The sequence below is a fragment of the Pyxicephalus adspersus genome, chromosome 8 (genome assembly GCF_032062135.1).
Source record: "Pyxicephalus adspersus chromosome 8, UCB_Pads_2.0, whole genome shotgun sequence".
NCBI classification, from domain to species: Eukaryota; Metazoa; Chordata; class Amphibia; order Anura; family Pyxicephalidae; genus Pyxicephalus; species Pyxicephalus adspersus.
In genome coordinates, this window is record NC_092865.1 from 66,196,913 (window position 1) to 66,213,751 (window position 16,839).

Sequence of the window (16,839 nt, forward strand, 5' to 3'; positions counted from 1 at the left end):
ATGTTATATCTCCACCCCAGTGCTTCCTTCTCAATTATCTCCCAGGTGAGAGTCTTCCACCTGCTACTTCTCACAGGTTATCAGCCCTCTAGTACCTTTCCTGCCAGTTGCCTACAATATATATACTGTTTAACAATAATAATTGCTGGCCAAGGGGATAAATGTCATCTTTACAATAGCAAAAAAGGGTATTGGTGTCAGTGGTAACTGACCTGAGAGGCCAAAATTGTTAATTGCTCGGAATCCCTAGCAACCTCTAGAGCAGGGGTGTCAAACTCAAATACACTGTGGGCCAAAATGAAAAATTTGGACAAAGTCGTGGGCAAACCTTGATATTTATTGAAAAAAAATCTACAATTGAGGAAGGTCCCTAATGAATGTCAACAGAGGAGGGGGCGCTTGTGGGTCCTGATCGACGTGCCAGCAGAGCATCCTAGGATTTGTAGTATTAGCGGTTCATGCACTGTCTACCGGCAGGCCAGTTCTAGCAGACATTTGGTATTTTCTTGCGGGCCAAATATAATTACAGTGTGGGACAGATTTGGCCCGTAGGCCTGAGTTTGACACCCCTGCTCTAGAGAAACCCTAGAGTTGCATAAACCCTGGTATACAGCATAGTTTAATTACATGAATCCACCACACATTCCTTTTCATAAAACATTTTAATAATAAAAGTTAATTGTACATGTGTTTTATAAACCAGTTGCATAAAATAGACCAGTTATATGAAAGCTTTGTGTCTTTTAAGGCTTTGTCACAGTAATAGTTTTACTGTTTCCCTCATAAAAATAGTGCAAATTGTAAAAATACATAATTAGAAAAAAATGTTAGTTCGGTACAGGTACTGGCAGGTCTCTTGTAGAAATTAACAGTACAAGTCCTTGTAGATCTCGAGTTGTCCATGGAGATCAATACAAGCCCTTCTATTTATATGACAGATTTGAAGGCTGATTCCATGGAAGACCTTGTAGCTCTCTTCAGAAGGTACTCTTTCTTATACAAGATCTTTTAGCACTAGAATAAGTGTGAGGAATGAACCTACACAAAAATCTTGTAGAGCTATTGCAGATGTGAGCGATGATCGCCTACAAGTTGTAGAAGTCATAAAGATGTTGTCCAAAATTCAGTATAAATCCTTGTAGATTTCTTGCAACAGTGGATGAAGGCTCATCTCTGCCTCCGTTTTCCTTATAACCTGCAATAACTGAACATGCTCTGTTACCACTTGTCTAAGGTCCGTCATCTTTTGGAGAAGTTTAGCAAAGAGCTGAGAAGAGTCTGGGTGGTTCATCTTAAGCTGTAGCTCCAGGGCTTGTAGCAAAGTGTCCTGAATATCTTCTATCGGCTTCACATTCAACAATCCAGGACGATCTAAAAAACATAGAAAGTGGAAGAGCCATTATTATAAATGCAGTTGTTGATCTTAAATAAAGCTGAACTCAATGAAGATCTGAAAGGCACACATTGAGGCTGGTTTGTACGCATCAATATATGAAGTTTATTTGTTAATTGATCTAAACTTTTTTTGCTGGGCAGTAGGCTAATAAGCAAGAACTAACTACAAGCACCAGATGGACACCAAGCTCCTGTCTGGCATATTATCCATATGTGACTATCCTTGTATAACCCAGCATGAGAAAAATGACAAACCCATATTGTATAATGTGGCTTTATAGTGTTTGTAGAAAGAGCGGGTGATACGTAGGGTACAATATCCTATGGCATCTTTGCCAGCTCTTTATTCCATCTGTTAGCATTGTTTGGTTCACCATATGACAGCTGCCAACATATCCTAACAGAAAATATATTTTACTAGGGTGTGCACTATATGACATAAAACACTGTATCACTGTCCACAAATAAAACTGTCATACAAGTTTCTAGTTTCATTTTTTTAGTCCTTTATCTGCCCCTCAGTTTTTATTACAATTAGAGGAATAAATAAATATAAATTTAAGGTTTGAAATAAATGATTTTAAGGGGGTGTAGTTGTAGAATGAACTAATTCACGTTAATCATTCATTGTTTTACTGATAGATAGTGATAGTCACTTGCTGCAGCATATTCCCACCACACCCATGGCATAGTGTAGCCCTGAGATGGACAGTTTTTCTGAATTGCAATTTAATTTATAATAAAGTCTTAATAATTCCCGGCTGTCCTTTTCCAACAGTTATCAGAATCATCGTCCATAGTCTGTTGGGTAAACACCACCTATGAATCACACTGATCGTACTGCTAATGGTCATGGTTGAATAATCTTCCCACCACGCCATGAAAACCTGAAATGTATACAAACTATAACAATAGACTCCTTTCCATTTTGGTATGTTAAATATGCCAATAAATGCATCTTGTTATGTCTGTTTAATAAGAGGAAAAATATCTGTTGATTCTGCCAGAAACACTGAGCTCATTTTAGCCTCTGCTGCTAACTGTTGCCAGATTCTGTAGGCTACAGACCTCCACTCTTCCTTGTAAAAAGTAATAATCAAAGAAGGGGAAACTTTATTATATAGTTTCATACTTTTTATACATTGCTGTTAGAGATTCATGCAATACCACCATGAGCCTGTACACAGTGGACCATGTTTCCATTGGCTGGTGGGAAATTTACTTGGTTGTGATTCAGTTGTTGAGGTATGTACTGGGGAGTAGTTTCTATATTTGCACTTGCACTGAATGAATTATCTACAAATACCAGGGATAGTAATTTGTTTCGGAACCAAGCCACATGTCGAATATATGGGTCCATTTTTATAACTAACGTACATCCTGACAGCAACAAAAGCATGTGGTCCTGCTGGGAAATGGGAGGTGTCATATTTTTTGATTGCCCCTGGACTTTATGTATGCACTTTTGAGAAGATTCCTTTTGTTTCTTGTTGTATCCTTTAAATAGGAAGTGAATGGAAATCTCCATAGCTTCTATGGAAAACAGCAGAAAAACTTGTGAGTTTTAACCAAATTCTGCCCAAGGCTATTTTGGCTGGACATCCACTGTAAGTAACTGAATATACACATTTATGACACTTGTTTTTACAGGGTTTTATTATATAGTACTAAATAAGGCTGCCTATTATCTACGAGTAGACCTGGTTTGAACTGGCCCCATTTATATAGTCTACAACTAAAAGAAAAGCAGCACAGTAAATGTATCCTCAGATGACATAGCTTTATTCCTACGTTTGCTGGAAGGTTACACTTTAACCAATCTGCTTTCTCTGCCCAGCAGTGGTGCCAACTATTATAAAATCTGCACATAACTGATTGTAGCTGAGCACTGTTCCAGCAAGTCAGACCCAGAGACAAAGCAGGACAGAAGGGGAGTGTATGGAAGTAAAGCGTATGAAAGCCCTAACAATGCCTTTATTTCAACTCAGTAATACATCACCCCAAGGCTCCCATAGGAGAAAGGGGTACCTATCAGAGCTTGAAGTTTGCAGTAATTGAAGTTTTAAACATAGGGAGCCCAGGAACTTCAACTAGTATGAGGCCCAGAAATTTTTGATGGTGGCCCTCACCTGTTGTCGGTTGGCTGTAGATATGAATGCTAAGTTTCCTTTTAGAAATTTTAGAAACCTTGAACTACATGGGGGAATCTGGAGCCATTATTTCGATTGGTTCACGTCTAATTCTGCTGTGAAAATAGGCACATTTTTGCCACAATAGGAAAAAAGATTTTTTTGTATGTATATGGGCAAAAAATTGCTGTGATTTCACTTGGTTAACTGTCACAATGTGATTAAACCAAATTACTTTTATTAGCAACAATGAAAAAAATTTGATTTCACTTGCTTTACAATCACACTGTTCCCAAAATCACTTTGCTCAGATTGCTCAAACTCCAGGTTCTGAACCTAGGTCAAAATAGCTCAAATCTGTTGGGGTTGAACTATATGACCAGGGCTAATGAGTGATGTTAATGTTATAAAAGAAAAAAACACATATTTGAGAATCCTGAACATGTTTGTAGGAGGTTTCCACTTATATAACTGAATATTTCCCTGTCTGATCTTTAGTATGGAGGAAATGTGTCAAGTTACTAATATTCCATGATAATCCTTTTTTTAATGGTTTAGGTTTCTATGTGCGTGTGATTCCATGCAATTTACTCTTTTTACGTATACTGTCTATTGATTATCCTTCATCTTGCTCAGTATAATGTGAGCGTGTAAAAAGATTATTTCTTTATATGAGGAAATATATATATATATATATGTATTTCTCACCTCCACAAGTCCAACAGCTTACTACAAGCATCCTAGCCTAGGTTTCATAGAACTTTTTGCTGGGGGCTTTTAAAGGTTCCTTGAGCTGTAGTTGACTGACCTTCCATTTGATGGTGATTACATACTTTCTGCGCCAATAAAACTTGGCAGAGACAAATATTTGACACCAATGATCTTTTGAATTGTCAATAAGTATAAAGATATGACAATCATTGTAAGGTTTTTTCACAGGTCACTATTGTATGCAGTATTTTGCAATGACTTTCGATTAATTGGCTTGGCAAGGGTTCCCTAAAACCTGACAATAATTTCAAAGGTTCTTCTCATCTCAAAAAGTTGAGAAAATCTGGCGTAGTAAAAAATTCCCTAGATAAGGCCTCCTTTTTACAGTTTACGTAAAAAATGGCAAACAGATAAATAAAACAAGTTTTATATTTTATGTTCAGCACAGAAGATATCTTACCTCCACTAAGAATGATAACAGCTACGAAAATGGCCAGATCGCTGTCGTCCAGTTCTAGTGCATTAAACCTAATGGCAAATTCAAATTTGGGCTCCATAAACTCACTAAAAGGTTTCCTCAAGCTCTTCAGAAACTCCCGAGTCATAAAGCCTTGTCCATCAGCAATGAGAACGCCATCTTTATTCATAAGAGAGGCCAGCATTGTAAATATGATCTCATGAACACCGTACTTCAAGAGAGTTACTTGGTCGTTCAGGTCCAGGTTGACAAACCCTGGAATGCTTTTGGCAAATTCTGTGATCTCCCGAACGGCTTCCACAGAACGCGACTGACACCTCTGAAAAATGCGAATGGCAACTTCTTTGTTTTGCTCCATATAGGGTGACAGGGAGTATTGGTATTTGATTTGCTCCTCTCCCATCATAAGAGAATTCATATCATAAATCACCACAGGCTGAAGAAAGAGAAAAATGCTATTAAAATACACATAGATACAAAATAGACATATGCTACAGTTATATTATAATTCAAACTCTTGTGCTTTGCTTCAAATCTATTCACAGCTCTTGTCCCACTTACCTTTCTGACCTATCTTTCTGAAAAATACACCTCTAGCCTCTCTCTTCACTCCCCCAATTACCTACTAATGACTTCCTCACTCATAACCTCATCACACGCATGGCTCTAAGACTTTTCTAGAGCTTCCCCCGACTCTCTGGAACTCTCTTCCTCGTCCTATTTGGCTCGCTCCTACTTTCTGCTCATTTAAAAAAGCGCTCAAAACCCATTTTTCACACTTGCCTACCCATGTTCTTCACTACTTCCCACCACTACATATCTCCCCTCCTATTGTGTGCTAATTTCCCTACCTACAATATTGTAAGCTCTTCTGGCCAGTGTCCTCTCCTCCTCCTGTGTCACTGTCTGTATTTGTCTATCATTTGCAACCCCCATTTAATGTACAGTGCTGCGTAATATGTTGGTGGTTTATAAATACGGAATAATAATAATAAGTCCTTGTACATGCTTTTATCATCTCTCGTTTGGACTACTGTAACCTCCTCCTCTCTGGTATTCCACTAACCCGACTCTCTCCTCTACAATCTATCATGAATGCTCATCCATCCTTCCCACCGCTCCTCTTCCGCTGCATCTCTTTGTAGTTCTCTCCATTGGCTTCCATTTCACCTTAGAATCAAATTCCAGCTCCTGTGCTTTGCCTTCAAATCCCTACACAGTTATTGTCCCACTTACATTTCTGACATGATTAAAAAATACTCCCCCTGCCGCTCTCTCCGCTCCTCCAATGACCTACTAATGACTTCCTCACTCATAACCAAATTTACCCCGGTTTGCCCCTACTTTCTGCTCATTTAAAAGAGCGCTCAAAACCCATTTTTTCAAACTTGCCAACCCATCTTCTTCTGTCTTTTGAAACCATCACTACTTCCCACACTACATATCTCCCATCCTATTGTGTGTGAAATTCCCCCACCTACTAGATTGTAAGCTCTTCGGGGCAGGGTCCTCTCCTCCTGTATCACTATCTGTATTAGTCTGTCACTTGCAATCCCTATTTAATGTACAGCGCTGCGTAATATGTTGGCGCTATATAAATCCTGTTTATTAATAATAATAATAAAGTCCCCTCACTACTAATTACAACTAGTAACTGTTTTCCTCAGGAGAGTTTATTGTCTTTTGAATATGTTTTTTTTTTAGATGTACATGTTTTAGAAACCTTGTTTTATGTATAGTTTGCAATTATGTACATATTTATATATAAACATGTATTATATATGTATAGTACATATGTACATACACATACAAAGCAATATGTATATATAAGTTTTGAGGCATTTATGGCAGCCAGTCCACTTGTATGGTTGTCAATCTGGCCCTCTGGTTTTCATACATTGAATACTCAACCTTCTATAGAAATGTTCTATTTTTTTTATTCCTTGATACTTGTTCAGGAATTCAGAAGGCACAAAAGCCAGTGGGGTCATCATGTTAGCCAAGAACCTAGCATTTTCAGGAGATGAAACATGGCAGTATCCATATTTCTTCTGTGCATTTTAAGATGATTTTGAATTTAAAAGTATGTCTAAAGCTAAGGACTTTTCTGTTTCTTATTGGGTAGCAGTCCCTATACTTCCTGTCCTGCAAACACAACAGGAAATGGATGGAGATCTTTTAAAAATAGGCTTTTTGGGAGATCCCATAACCTTTAATTTCCATGAATCGTGTTGAGGAACTTGACAGAGGTGTTACATGTCCCCAATATTGGGCCTAATTTATTAAAACTCTCCAAGACTGGAGAAGATGAATTACCATGGGTGAACCTGGATCACCAGGAGAGCTTTATTAAATCAGGTCCTTTAGATACACTGGTGCCAAGAGTGCTCTCTATCCATAGGCATAAGGGGTTACTTTGTACTAATAAGGTTTGGGTATTTTGGAAATGTTAACATAACTATTGATTCAGTGTGAACTCTGTCGATCCATTAAAAATGTAAAACAGTCAGATAAATATGGCAGAGCATTTTCTTAGGGGTAACAGACTGTAATGATAGTTTTCAGAGGACAAATAAAAATTCTAGGCACAGTCCAAAACTGTCCAACAAATGGCTTTGCTAAAACACATAGTATGTTTTGTAGTCACACAAATAAACGTGGGCCAAAATTAAACTCTGGATGTTATTATTGAGTATTACAATAATTTATTACTGATTTTTATTTTTTTTAAACATGACATGAGATTGTCAACCCCTACTGATGACTTTTTAAATATAGACTTGCCAAGATGTGTGCAGTACATACAAAAGGAAGTTGACCTCCTACAGACCTATATATTGCAAGCATAATATAATTGTTTTAAATGCAATCCCAGTAAATGATTTACGCACATAACGCCCACTCACTGATTTGTCTGTTGTCCTTCCTGTCAAAATGGCCCTTGCCTTGGCTTTTGTTAAAGGGAAGGACTTGAGATATGAGTCATACAAGTGCTTGGCTAGGACCCGTTGATCGGCGCACTCCGGATTCAGCTGGTCGATGTCACTTGATATCTCAGCCAAGAGCTTCTCCTTCTCAGCCTGGGGCATCCGTCCAAACCTGATAGCTGAAAACAGAATTTTTGTGTTACTGGGATGAGATTATTTTGAAAGGAGTCGCCATGGTGCGATAAAACACAAATAAGCTGTCATAAAATATGCAGTAAATATAACCCAATGCATACGAACGCTTGTGATTTTGGGGAATATTGCATGCCATAAACAACAGGCATGTTTAATGAGCACTGCAAGCTAGACACACTTTGATGGATTCCGTCTTTAAGTTTTATGACTGCTTCAAGCAGTAGATAACAGGAATAAGTCAGCATTTTGTACTAAAATATGATGTATAAAATTACAGGTTGTGAAAAATTTAAAAGCAGAATGGTTCCAAATACCTGCGATATTTGTAGTGGTTGCAAAGTTATATAGCCTATCACAAAATGTCATATGATCAAATGCGAACAGGTAAAGAAGAGTTACGGGGTTATACAGTATACAAGAGGAGAATTACGGGCTTGTGTACAAGGATTTTAGAGTCAGCATGCATTTGTTTTGCTGTAACTTTCATTTGAACTGCTTTTGACTTTAGTAGAACCTTTAGGCCAGCGGTCGCCAACCAGTGGTCCACGAGAAAATTTTGGTGGTCCACAGAAAAATTTGGACATTATTTGCAATTTTTTTGTTTTATTAATAATAAAACAAAAATCATATTCCAATAAATTCTTATATTCTGATTGACAATTTTTACCTTTATATTGCAATAAATTACTAAATGTACTAGAGACAGAAAAACAAGAGAGGGCATGACGTCTTTGTAGTCTTAAGTTGTATGAGGAAACTGAGCCATACGCTTCAGTATTGTTTCCACCATTACAACAGTCACCCCGCTCTGCCAATACCGATTCTCATCCGATTGTTTTGTTTTATTTGTTTATGTGTCAGATGTTCCTTTAGGTAAGTATGACCTTAGCTGTGTATTTTCTTTACCTGTTATATTTAATGGCATCAAATAGTTTGACTTCGATAAGTATCATTTCTTGTTTGGTCTTAGATTTGAATGAAATAAATACATAATGAGTGAGAGCAAACAAATATTTCTTTTTGTAATACCAAAGATAATACAACTAATGATAATAATAACAATAGTAATAGTAGTAAGGGATTCTTCACTGTAACGTCTGTGAAAATGTGGAATCGGCTCCCTCAGGAAGTAGTTCCAGCAACTACTATAGATTGCTTTAAGAAAAAGCTGGATGTTTTTCTAGAATCATGGAATATAACTGTGTTTTAAAGCTTTAAAGTAAAGATAACAGAGACTGCTGATCCAGGGAACATCCGATTTCCTCATGGAATCAGGAAGGAATTTTTTTCCCCTGTTGAAGCAAATTGTACCCGGGGTTTTTTTGCCTTCCTCTGGACCAACTATGTCTTATAGGGTTTTATATCTGGGAAATGTTTATTTGCAGTGTGGTTGAAGTTTTATATGTATGTATTTTTTCAACTTAACATGTACCTATGTATTACTATGTATTACACTAATATGTAACTTAAATGTATTACTTCATTTAACCGTGAGCTGATCAATGAATCAGAGCCTCCATTGTCAGGCACCATTAGGGAGATCATTATTTTACAAATGTATTTATCTTTTTAAAAGAAATCATATTATTGGTCCGCAGGATTTACAATTATGAATTTAGTGGTCTGTGAAGTCCGAAAGGTTGGCAACCGCTGCTTTAGGCTAGAGCTTATTTAGGCTACATCAAGTTGCTTTGGAAATATTAAACTGAAACTAAAACTATAAAAAAAATATTTTGAACAGACAGGTTCTTCATGTGCAGAAAGGACAGACTATGTCTCCTTTCCAAAAAAAAAAAAATTCCAATTATTTAATTAAATCCACCTATCCTCGCTCCTATTACTGGTGCTAACATCTTCACCCCATTCTTTTTCGGGTTCTGGATTTTTGTCCAATTATTCGCCTGGCCAAAATGACATAACTACGGCACATGTGCTTGTTAAGCTGGAAACGTAGACTGAGCTGCACATGCACAACTCAGTTGAGGGCGAACAGGCAAGTACGTTTATTGCAGAAAAGGCATAACCTGTCCCCTGTATTTTACTTGCATATATTTATTCTAAACATTTTATTCTGTTTTAAGCTACTTTTGCATTCACAATTCAGAAGCAGACAAATGCTGCATGGCATGGGCCTTCTAACATTTTCCTAGTGCATAAAAACAGGTTACATTATGTGATATTACAAATATGAATATAATGTAGAATAAAAAAAACTAAATTGTTTGTGTAAGATAAAATAAAAAATGAACAAAACAAAAATATAAAATAAAACTGAACAATGCTCACTAGTGGAGTTATCAGAAAACAATACCATCAACAACATCATGAATTGCTTGGCTAAAGAAAAATGAGTTCACATATCTTATGATTTACTGGTCATTTGAGCATGTGTTGATTATTTTGCAATTCTCAGAGTGGAAAACAAGACTATTTTCCTAAGGCTCAGGACCGCTGCCAGTATAGACTCTTACATGGGTACATCTGTCCTTAGCAGAAAATTATGCAATAGTTTGTTAGCCCTGACCTACCACAAGACAAATCAATGTAATTCTAGAATGTATCCATCAGAGTACTGAAGAATTTAAATAATAATTACAAGAAATATTATTTGCCAGGTTTTGTTGGGCATTGGAGAGCTCACACCCTGGAGGGCCAGACCACCTAAAAGTTATGTTGTAGTAATCAGTGAGCCTGGTGAGGCATCGCCTGACGTCCTATACATATTTTATATGCCAACAACCTGCTCCTATTGCCATAAATACCAACTGTGCTCCTGGCCACTGTGAGTGTTCCTAAGAACCTGTGTGCATTCCGTGGTTCTTTTATAACACCAATATTGTGAGACCCAGAAGTAGGTGTGCTGACCCAAGTGCTCTAAAGAATCCATCACATCTCAAAGTCCCTGAGACAGGGATAGCTTTAGGGTCCAGGGCAGATATTACCTAGGGGTTACCTCCCAGCACCCCGCACTTAAGATGGGGGCTCTGGGCAATTGCCAAATTTGCCTTACCCTAAGGCCAGCCCTGCTCTGAGATGTGTAAGATACTTCCATAAAATCCACCTTAAAAACCAGAATACCTTTTACTTGTTTCCATTCAGCACAATTACTAATAATGTGACTTTGTTAGCAATAACCCCATAAAAAGATCAAACATTTTTGTTCTCATTGGATCATATTTTCTAGCATTTGCAATTTGCGTGACATTGTTCACATACTACAAATTATTTATATAACTCAGACCGAATTTGAATAAACATCCATCTTTTAGTACAACCCAATAAATCCAAAATTAGACCTCATAAGGGATTTTGCTGAACAATTCCCCGGGGATTACTAGTGGTGAACAAACACAATCACTTTGTAAAATTTGTCATTTCCACTGTTATAATGGTAATTTCCAAACTACAATTGTAATTTCCAATCACTAAAGGTCTGATTATACGGATGAGCTGAATGTACCACTATGTTATCCAATTTGTGATGTGTTTGTGAAAGGCATTCCACAACCAGAATTACACAAATGAAAAGGTTCAGTTTAATACAGCTGTATAAAAATATTTCCACTCAACTTTTATCTAAGTTTACACATTTTTCACATTGGATACAATTACAAATTGTGTGAATCAACTTTTTACTTTTAAGTCATATGATTTTAATTTAAAACTAAGGTTTTTTGTCCAGCAATGTATTGTAAAAGATAAATAATAAATTGTGAGTACAAGCTTAAATCATAGTATACAACATATTTTGTTTGGTCACTCCTATTAGAGAAAGCATGGGAAGGTTGACTGATATACTATACAGCGAAACCCCTATTAGAGCAATACCGAAACCATCTCATATCCCAAAATGTTTTGCCTACATGGCTTCCTCAGGGGATTTGGCGGAGAGGTAAGTATTGTTTATGATAGCACAACGTAGTATCTGTGATAGAGGAGAAAGTCATGTACAATGCAGAGTTCGGCAGGGATGCTGCTTCCAAACCACCAACCAAAATTATAAATGGACCTCTAATTTTATTTATCATCATTCACTATAAAATGTAATATTCAGCAATAAGAACCAAACCAAAAACACAGCTATATTTCTCAACAAAAATATAACATACAGTGGCAGGGAAAATGCCTGCATTAAAGCAGAACTAAACCTAGTCAATAGTCACCTATCTACCTTTTCCTGTTCCATTGCAGGTGCTGCCATCTTCTTCCTTTGGGATCTTTGGGATCTTTGCCCATCTTGACTAGCTGGCCCAGGATGACATACCTCACCAGGATGACATAACTGATGAAGATGGCGTCACAGCACCTGCTAGGGAAGTCGGAATATGCCGGGTATTCTGGCAACCAACCATAACTGGACAGATGGGATGGCGCTCAACCAGCTAAGAATACTTATTGTAAAAAGAACATTGGCTGTTCCTTTCTGCAATACAGAGCTGTCTGACCACAGATGTTAGTTCCAATTTAAAAGTAAATATTGCAACAAACTGTTTTTTTATTTTTATCTTTTATTACATTATTAAATTTTATCATACAATATTTATATTTGGCTGAGGTTACTAGCTTGTCAGAACCTGTACTCCATAAGGTGCTTAATGCAAGGGACAGCCAATTGAGCTATTTAAGGTGTTAGAAAATCCAGATGTTAGGTGAGCAGAGGGTGAGTCAGTATCAAAATCAGACATTTCTAGTTGAGTCTGTTGGAATTTTCTTGTAACTAAGAACTTAATTATAATGACGCTTTCAGCGCTGTCACGAAACATACCAAACACTGATCTACAGGGATGTTGAAGAAACAAATTAATAGCAAATTAGTGCTAAATTATCAGCACGTTCTTTATGAATTGGTCACAGTGATTAGCATTCCGGTGATTTTACCAGTTAAATGAGCAGTAAAAGCAAACAACCAATATCAGTGACTGAAATATTGTTTTTTAAGTGTTCACACCTAGTTTGTCAGCTCGAAAAGAAAAATCAATCAGCATTTTCTCACCACATTGTAAGTACTTATCAAGAGGCATAATATTGATTTTTTTTTTTTATTGCTAAACTTATTTTACTGTCACACATAGACTACAACTAACAGAAACTTATACATAAAAAAAATAGATATGATATGTAATCACTACATGCAAGCTAGAATTCAATACAATGCTAAAACTATTTTTTTGTTACTGCACTATATTTTAACGAAAGTATTTTATCTACTATTTGTGTCAATACAACTTGGAATTGAAAAGATCAAGTATGGTTATAGAAAAGTAAATATTTTTTTGTGTTTCTGTAACGATGGATACCTGAAAGTTTATTTCACAAAGGATGTAGGTTTTATTGTACTTACAATGGTAACGAAATCTTACAATGGTTACAATGTTATAGAACAACTGTGCTGCCTTTTTTGAGAATGGGTTGTTCCACAGTGCCAGCAGCTACAGAAATCAGTGGGTGTACAACATGAAGCAGTGAATGCTAAGTTACCATCTTAACTAGAAAGTGTTGTTTAAAAAAAAGTTGACCTAGGCACCATCTAGCACAAATAAATACCTGCTTATAGATGCCGGGGGACTGCTCACCTGGAGCTTATATAAGATTTGGAATGCTTTACAACTAGAATTCTGTGCATGTATTTTTGCATTTACCCACATTGAAGCATGTGGTTGTGTTACAATGTAACATTACAGTGTAACATGTAATGTAAACATTACAATGTATGTTACAATTCATATCTTTACCCTAACTAACTGCAAGGGCTTACTCATAGGCACTGTAGCACTCTAGTAAGGGTAGACCCTTGGGAAATCAACCCCTCTTAGAAGACTGACTCTAAATAGGCAGATAATCGTTATGGAAAATATCAACATAGGTACACGTGTATCATTCAGCATATTTTGAGACCTTTTTGAGAGAAGACATTTTAAACCGAGGTTATGTGGAACCCTAGGGTTTCTTCAGAATTTGCCAAGGGTTCCTTGAGGTGCGGCTGTATTGACCTCTGATAAGATGGTGCCTGTATAGTTCTAAGGCAAACAACACTCATCATTATCAGCTTCATTAGACCAAGGACCTTTTAAGGTGCGTACACACTTCCAATTTTTATCGTTCCAATCGAACGACGAACGATCGATTGGGCAAAATAATCGTTCGTAAAAAAGTAACCAACGACGCCGACGAACGAGGAAAGTCGATGGAAACGAACGACCGGACCGCCGGATCGGATTGGACGACGATCGTTGAACATCGTTCGTGTGTACGGTCGTTCGTTGATCGTCCATGTTCAGAGCATGCGTGATGAACGAACGTCCGTTCACTTTCCTGTCGTGCACATAGTTCCTCTATCGCTCAAACGATCGTATCTATTGTGTGTACAATATCTACGAACGATCGTGTCGTTAACTCTATGTGCAGGATCTGTGCTATACGATCGGTCGTATATATCGTGCATGAACGTTCGTCGTTCGTTTTCCAACGATAATAATTGGAAGTGTGTACGTAGCTTTAAACTGGCTGTTAATGTGGCAGTCTGACCACTAAGGTATAAACAACATTCTTTCCATTATAGTAAAGGTTTCCCAACACCAAAATTATTTTAAGGGTTCCTTAAGAGTAAAAAGTTTGTGGAAGGCTGTCTTAAAAGCTTATACATAAAAAGGGTTATGACCTGCTAAAGCTTCATATGGTATGTATTGTTTTCCAAATAGTTTTGATTTTACATTTGTATTTCATAAATGTCAATTTAATATGTTATGATTGTTGTAGTATAGTAGTATTATTTACAACATGGGAATTATAATTCAATCAAAGGTACTTAGAAAATCCAAATTTAGCCAACACTTTTGAGTAGGTTGACTCACTAATTAAACAATACACTCCCTGTACTGTGAATAACTTATCAGATGTTAAAGGAAAACTTTACTGAGGTTATAGCTGAATTCCTTCTGATATTGCTAGTGGACTTGTTCTCCGAGGCTTTAACACTTTAACCAGTGCCGTGGAAGAGGCATACCGATCAGGGGAGAACAAAATAACTCCATATATAAATACTTGTTGTAGGTCTGTGACCTACAAAATTACTGAAGTTATTGGATCAGGATGACAGGTCTACAATGGTGTCCTCCAATTCACATGGTCAGGTTATAGTAGGTGCATTTGAGCTTGCCACCAGGCATAGATATGAATAATCTCTTTGCTGTGGTTCGCCCAAAAAAAGTGCTGCAGACGTTCCAGGATTAAAAATGAATGGGCTGCCTTACCACAACACGTTAACCAACACAAACGTATGAATGGGCCCTTAATATCAGTTATTGGCTTCAGTACTATTATTTACCCACTTTATTTACAAAGCCGGTTGGAGTAATATGTACCTAGCGTGATGTAAGTGATGTAAGTCTTTTCTTTCTGGGTTTCTAACATGGCTTAGTAGAGCTGCTAACACTGACTAATAAAAAGCTGCAGATTGCTTCACGCTCAGCCAGTTTTCCTTTTGTGGGTTAAGCCCTCAGTGTGTAGGAATGACAAATTACTGTCCAGGCAACAGAGGAAACAGCACAACAGTTTGCTGGGTTTTCCTAAAAAATAATAATAAACTGTTTATGATTGTCATGAAGAGTAATTGATTACAGGACATCAAAGCTTAGTAAATAAAGAACTGGAATGGTAACAAGCATAGAATGTTTCACGTCATCAACTCTCAGCCAATCAATGTTTGTAGACCCAGCACAGGACGGATAAATCTGATCTCCAGAAACATTAAGGGACAATTAAAAAACGTGGAATCTGACATTCCCTGGTGGGAACCAATTACTGCAATTAAAACACATGGATCAGGAAAATTCCAACCAGGGAATGTTTGAGGGAATGACTGATTCCTTCTTTTATAAATAGAGCCATAAAAGTCCTGCAGAACATCTTTTAAAGCCTACGTGTTAACATAGGAGACATGTTTTATTTCCAGCACCTACCTTCCTGTTTCTTCCTTACATATCACTGTAAGTATGAATTACTGATACAACTATTTATTCTGCAATTGTAAGGACACTGTGCTCCTCAACTTCAACATATAAGAGGCGAGGTTATCAAGGACAGACTCATCCATGCCAAAATGCTTTAAAAAGGCAACTGATAATTGTTTGCTTATTAGGGCCTGATTTTTTAAAGTTCTCCAAGGCTACAGAGGGAACACTTATCAGTAAAGCTGAGTGATACAGCACACCTGGATCACAGGGCTTAAGAGGCAGATTCTCTTGATCAGTAACGGTTTTTAAAATAATGGGCTACTGGACCAAAAGGGGGTCCAAAATGCACCGTAAAATTGCTCCCTTCACACCTTGTTATTCTGCTATTTGGGGCCCTAAAGAAGGTAGGAATCCTAAATAACTGAAAAGTTTGCTCTACGCAAAAAACACCCCTGCTCTTGGCAGGACGAGGCTATTCCTGTACCTGACTGTGTTTGTCCGGTGTTCTCCCCAGCCCCTTTTAGCTGGGCGCACCACCCGGCTGTTTTAGGGTGGTTACTGATGAGTTGGGTCATAATACAGGGGCTGCTACCCACCTACAATTTTACCCCACCTGGCTTAAAAAAATGTCTTGGTTCAACACTGTTGTCCATCAGATTCTTCTTCATGTGCAGGGTTATTGGTCAACTCCCTCAAAAGTACCAAGTATTTCAGGTGCTGCGACAGCCAACAGATGAATGGAGTGTTGAACACAACACATTTTAGTATTAAAAGAAGCGGTGCTGTGATTAAGTTCTGACATTTATCTCTGTGTAGGTAATATGACAAATTCTCCTTAAAGAGGGACTATCATCAGATATACATTTCATATATTATTGCATGCATGCTAATAATGTGTAAGTGCAACACCTCTGGGTATATATTACCTCTCATAAATGTCACAGTTCTTCCTGAGACAATGGGTATGATTTATTAAAGCTCTCATTAGTGATTCAGCAAACCTGCAATGGATTTAGAACATTTGCTAACTAATAGAAAATACTTTTTAAAAA

The 16,839-nt window shown here is 37.3% G+C and overlaps 1 protein-coding gene across 3 annotated transcripts in view; it reads right to left on the reverse strand.

Moving 5' to 3' along the window:
* Nucleotides 1–643: 643 nt before the first annotated feature.
* The window catches only part of PPARG (peroxisome proliferator activated receptor gamma), a 47,690-nt gene continuing 31,494 nt past the window's right edge, over nucleotides 644–16,839 (reverse strand). For all 3 annotated transcript variants that reach the window (XM_072420991.1, XM_072420992.1, XM_072420993.1), the window contains 3 exons: nucleotides 7,620–7,819; nucleotides 4,696–5,149; nucleotides 644–1,371 (listed from right to left, as the gene is read on the reverse strand). In XM_072420991.1, the coding sequence (XP_072277092.1) occupies nucleotides 1,124–1,371; nucleotides 4,696–5,149; nucleotides 7,620–7,819 (902 nt within the window). In that variant the 3' untranslated portion in view covers nucleotides 644–1,123. The remainder of the gene's footprint in view (nucleotides 1,372–4,695; nucleotides 5,150–7,619; nucleotides 7,820–16,839) is intronic.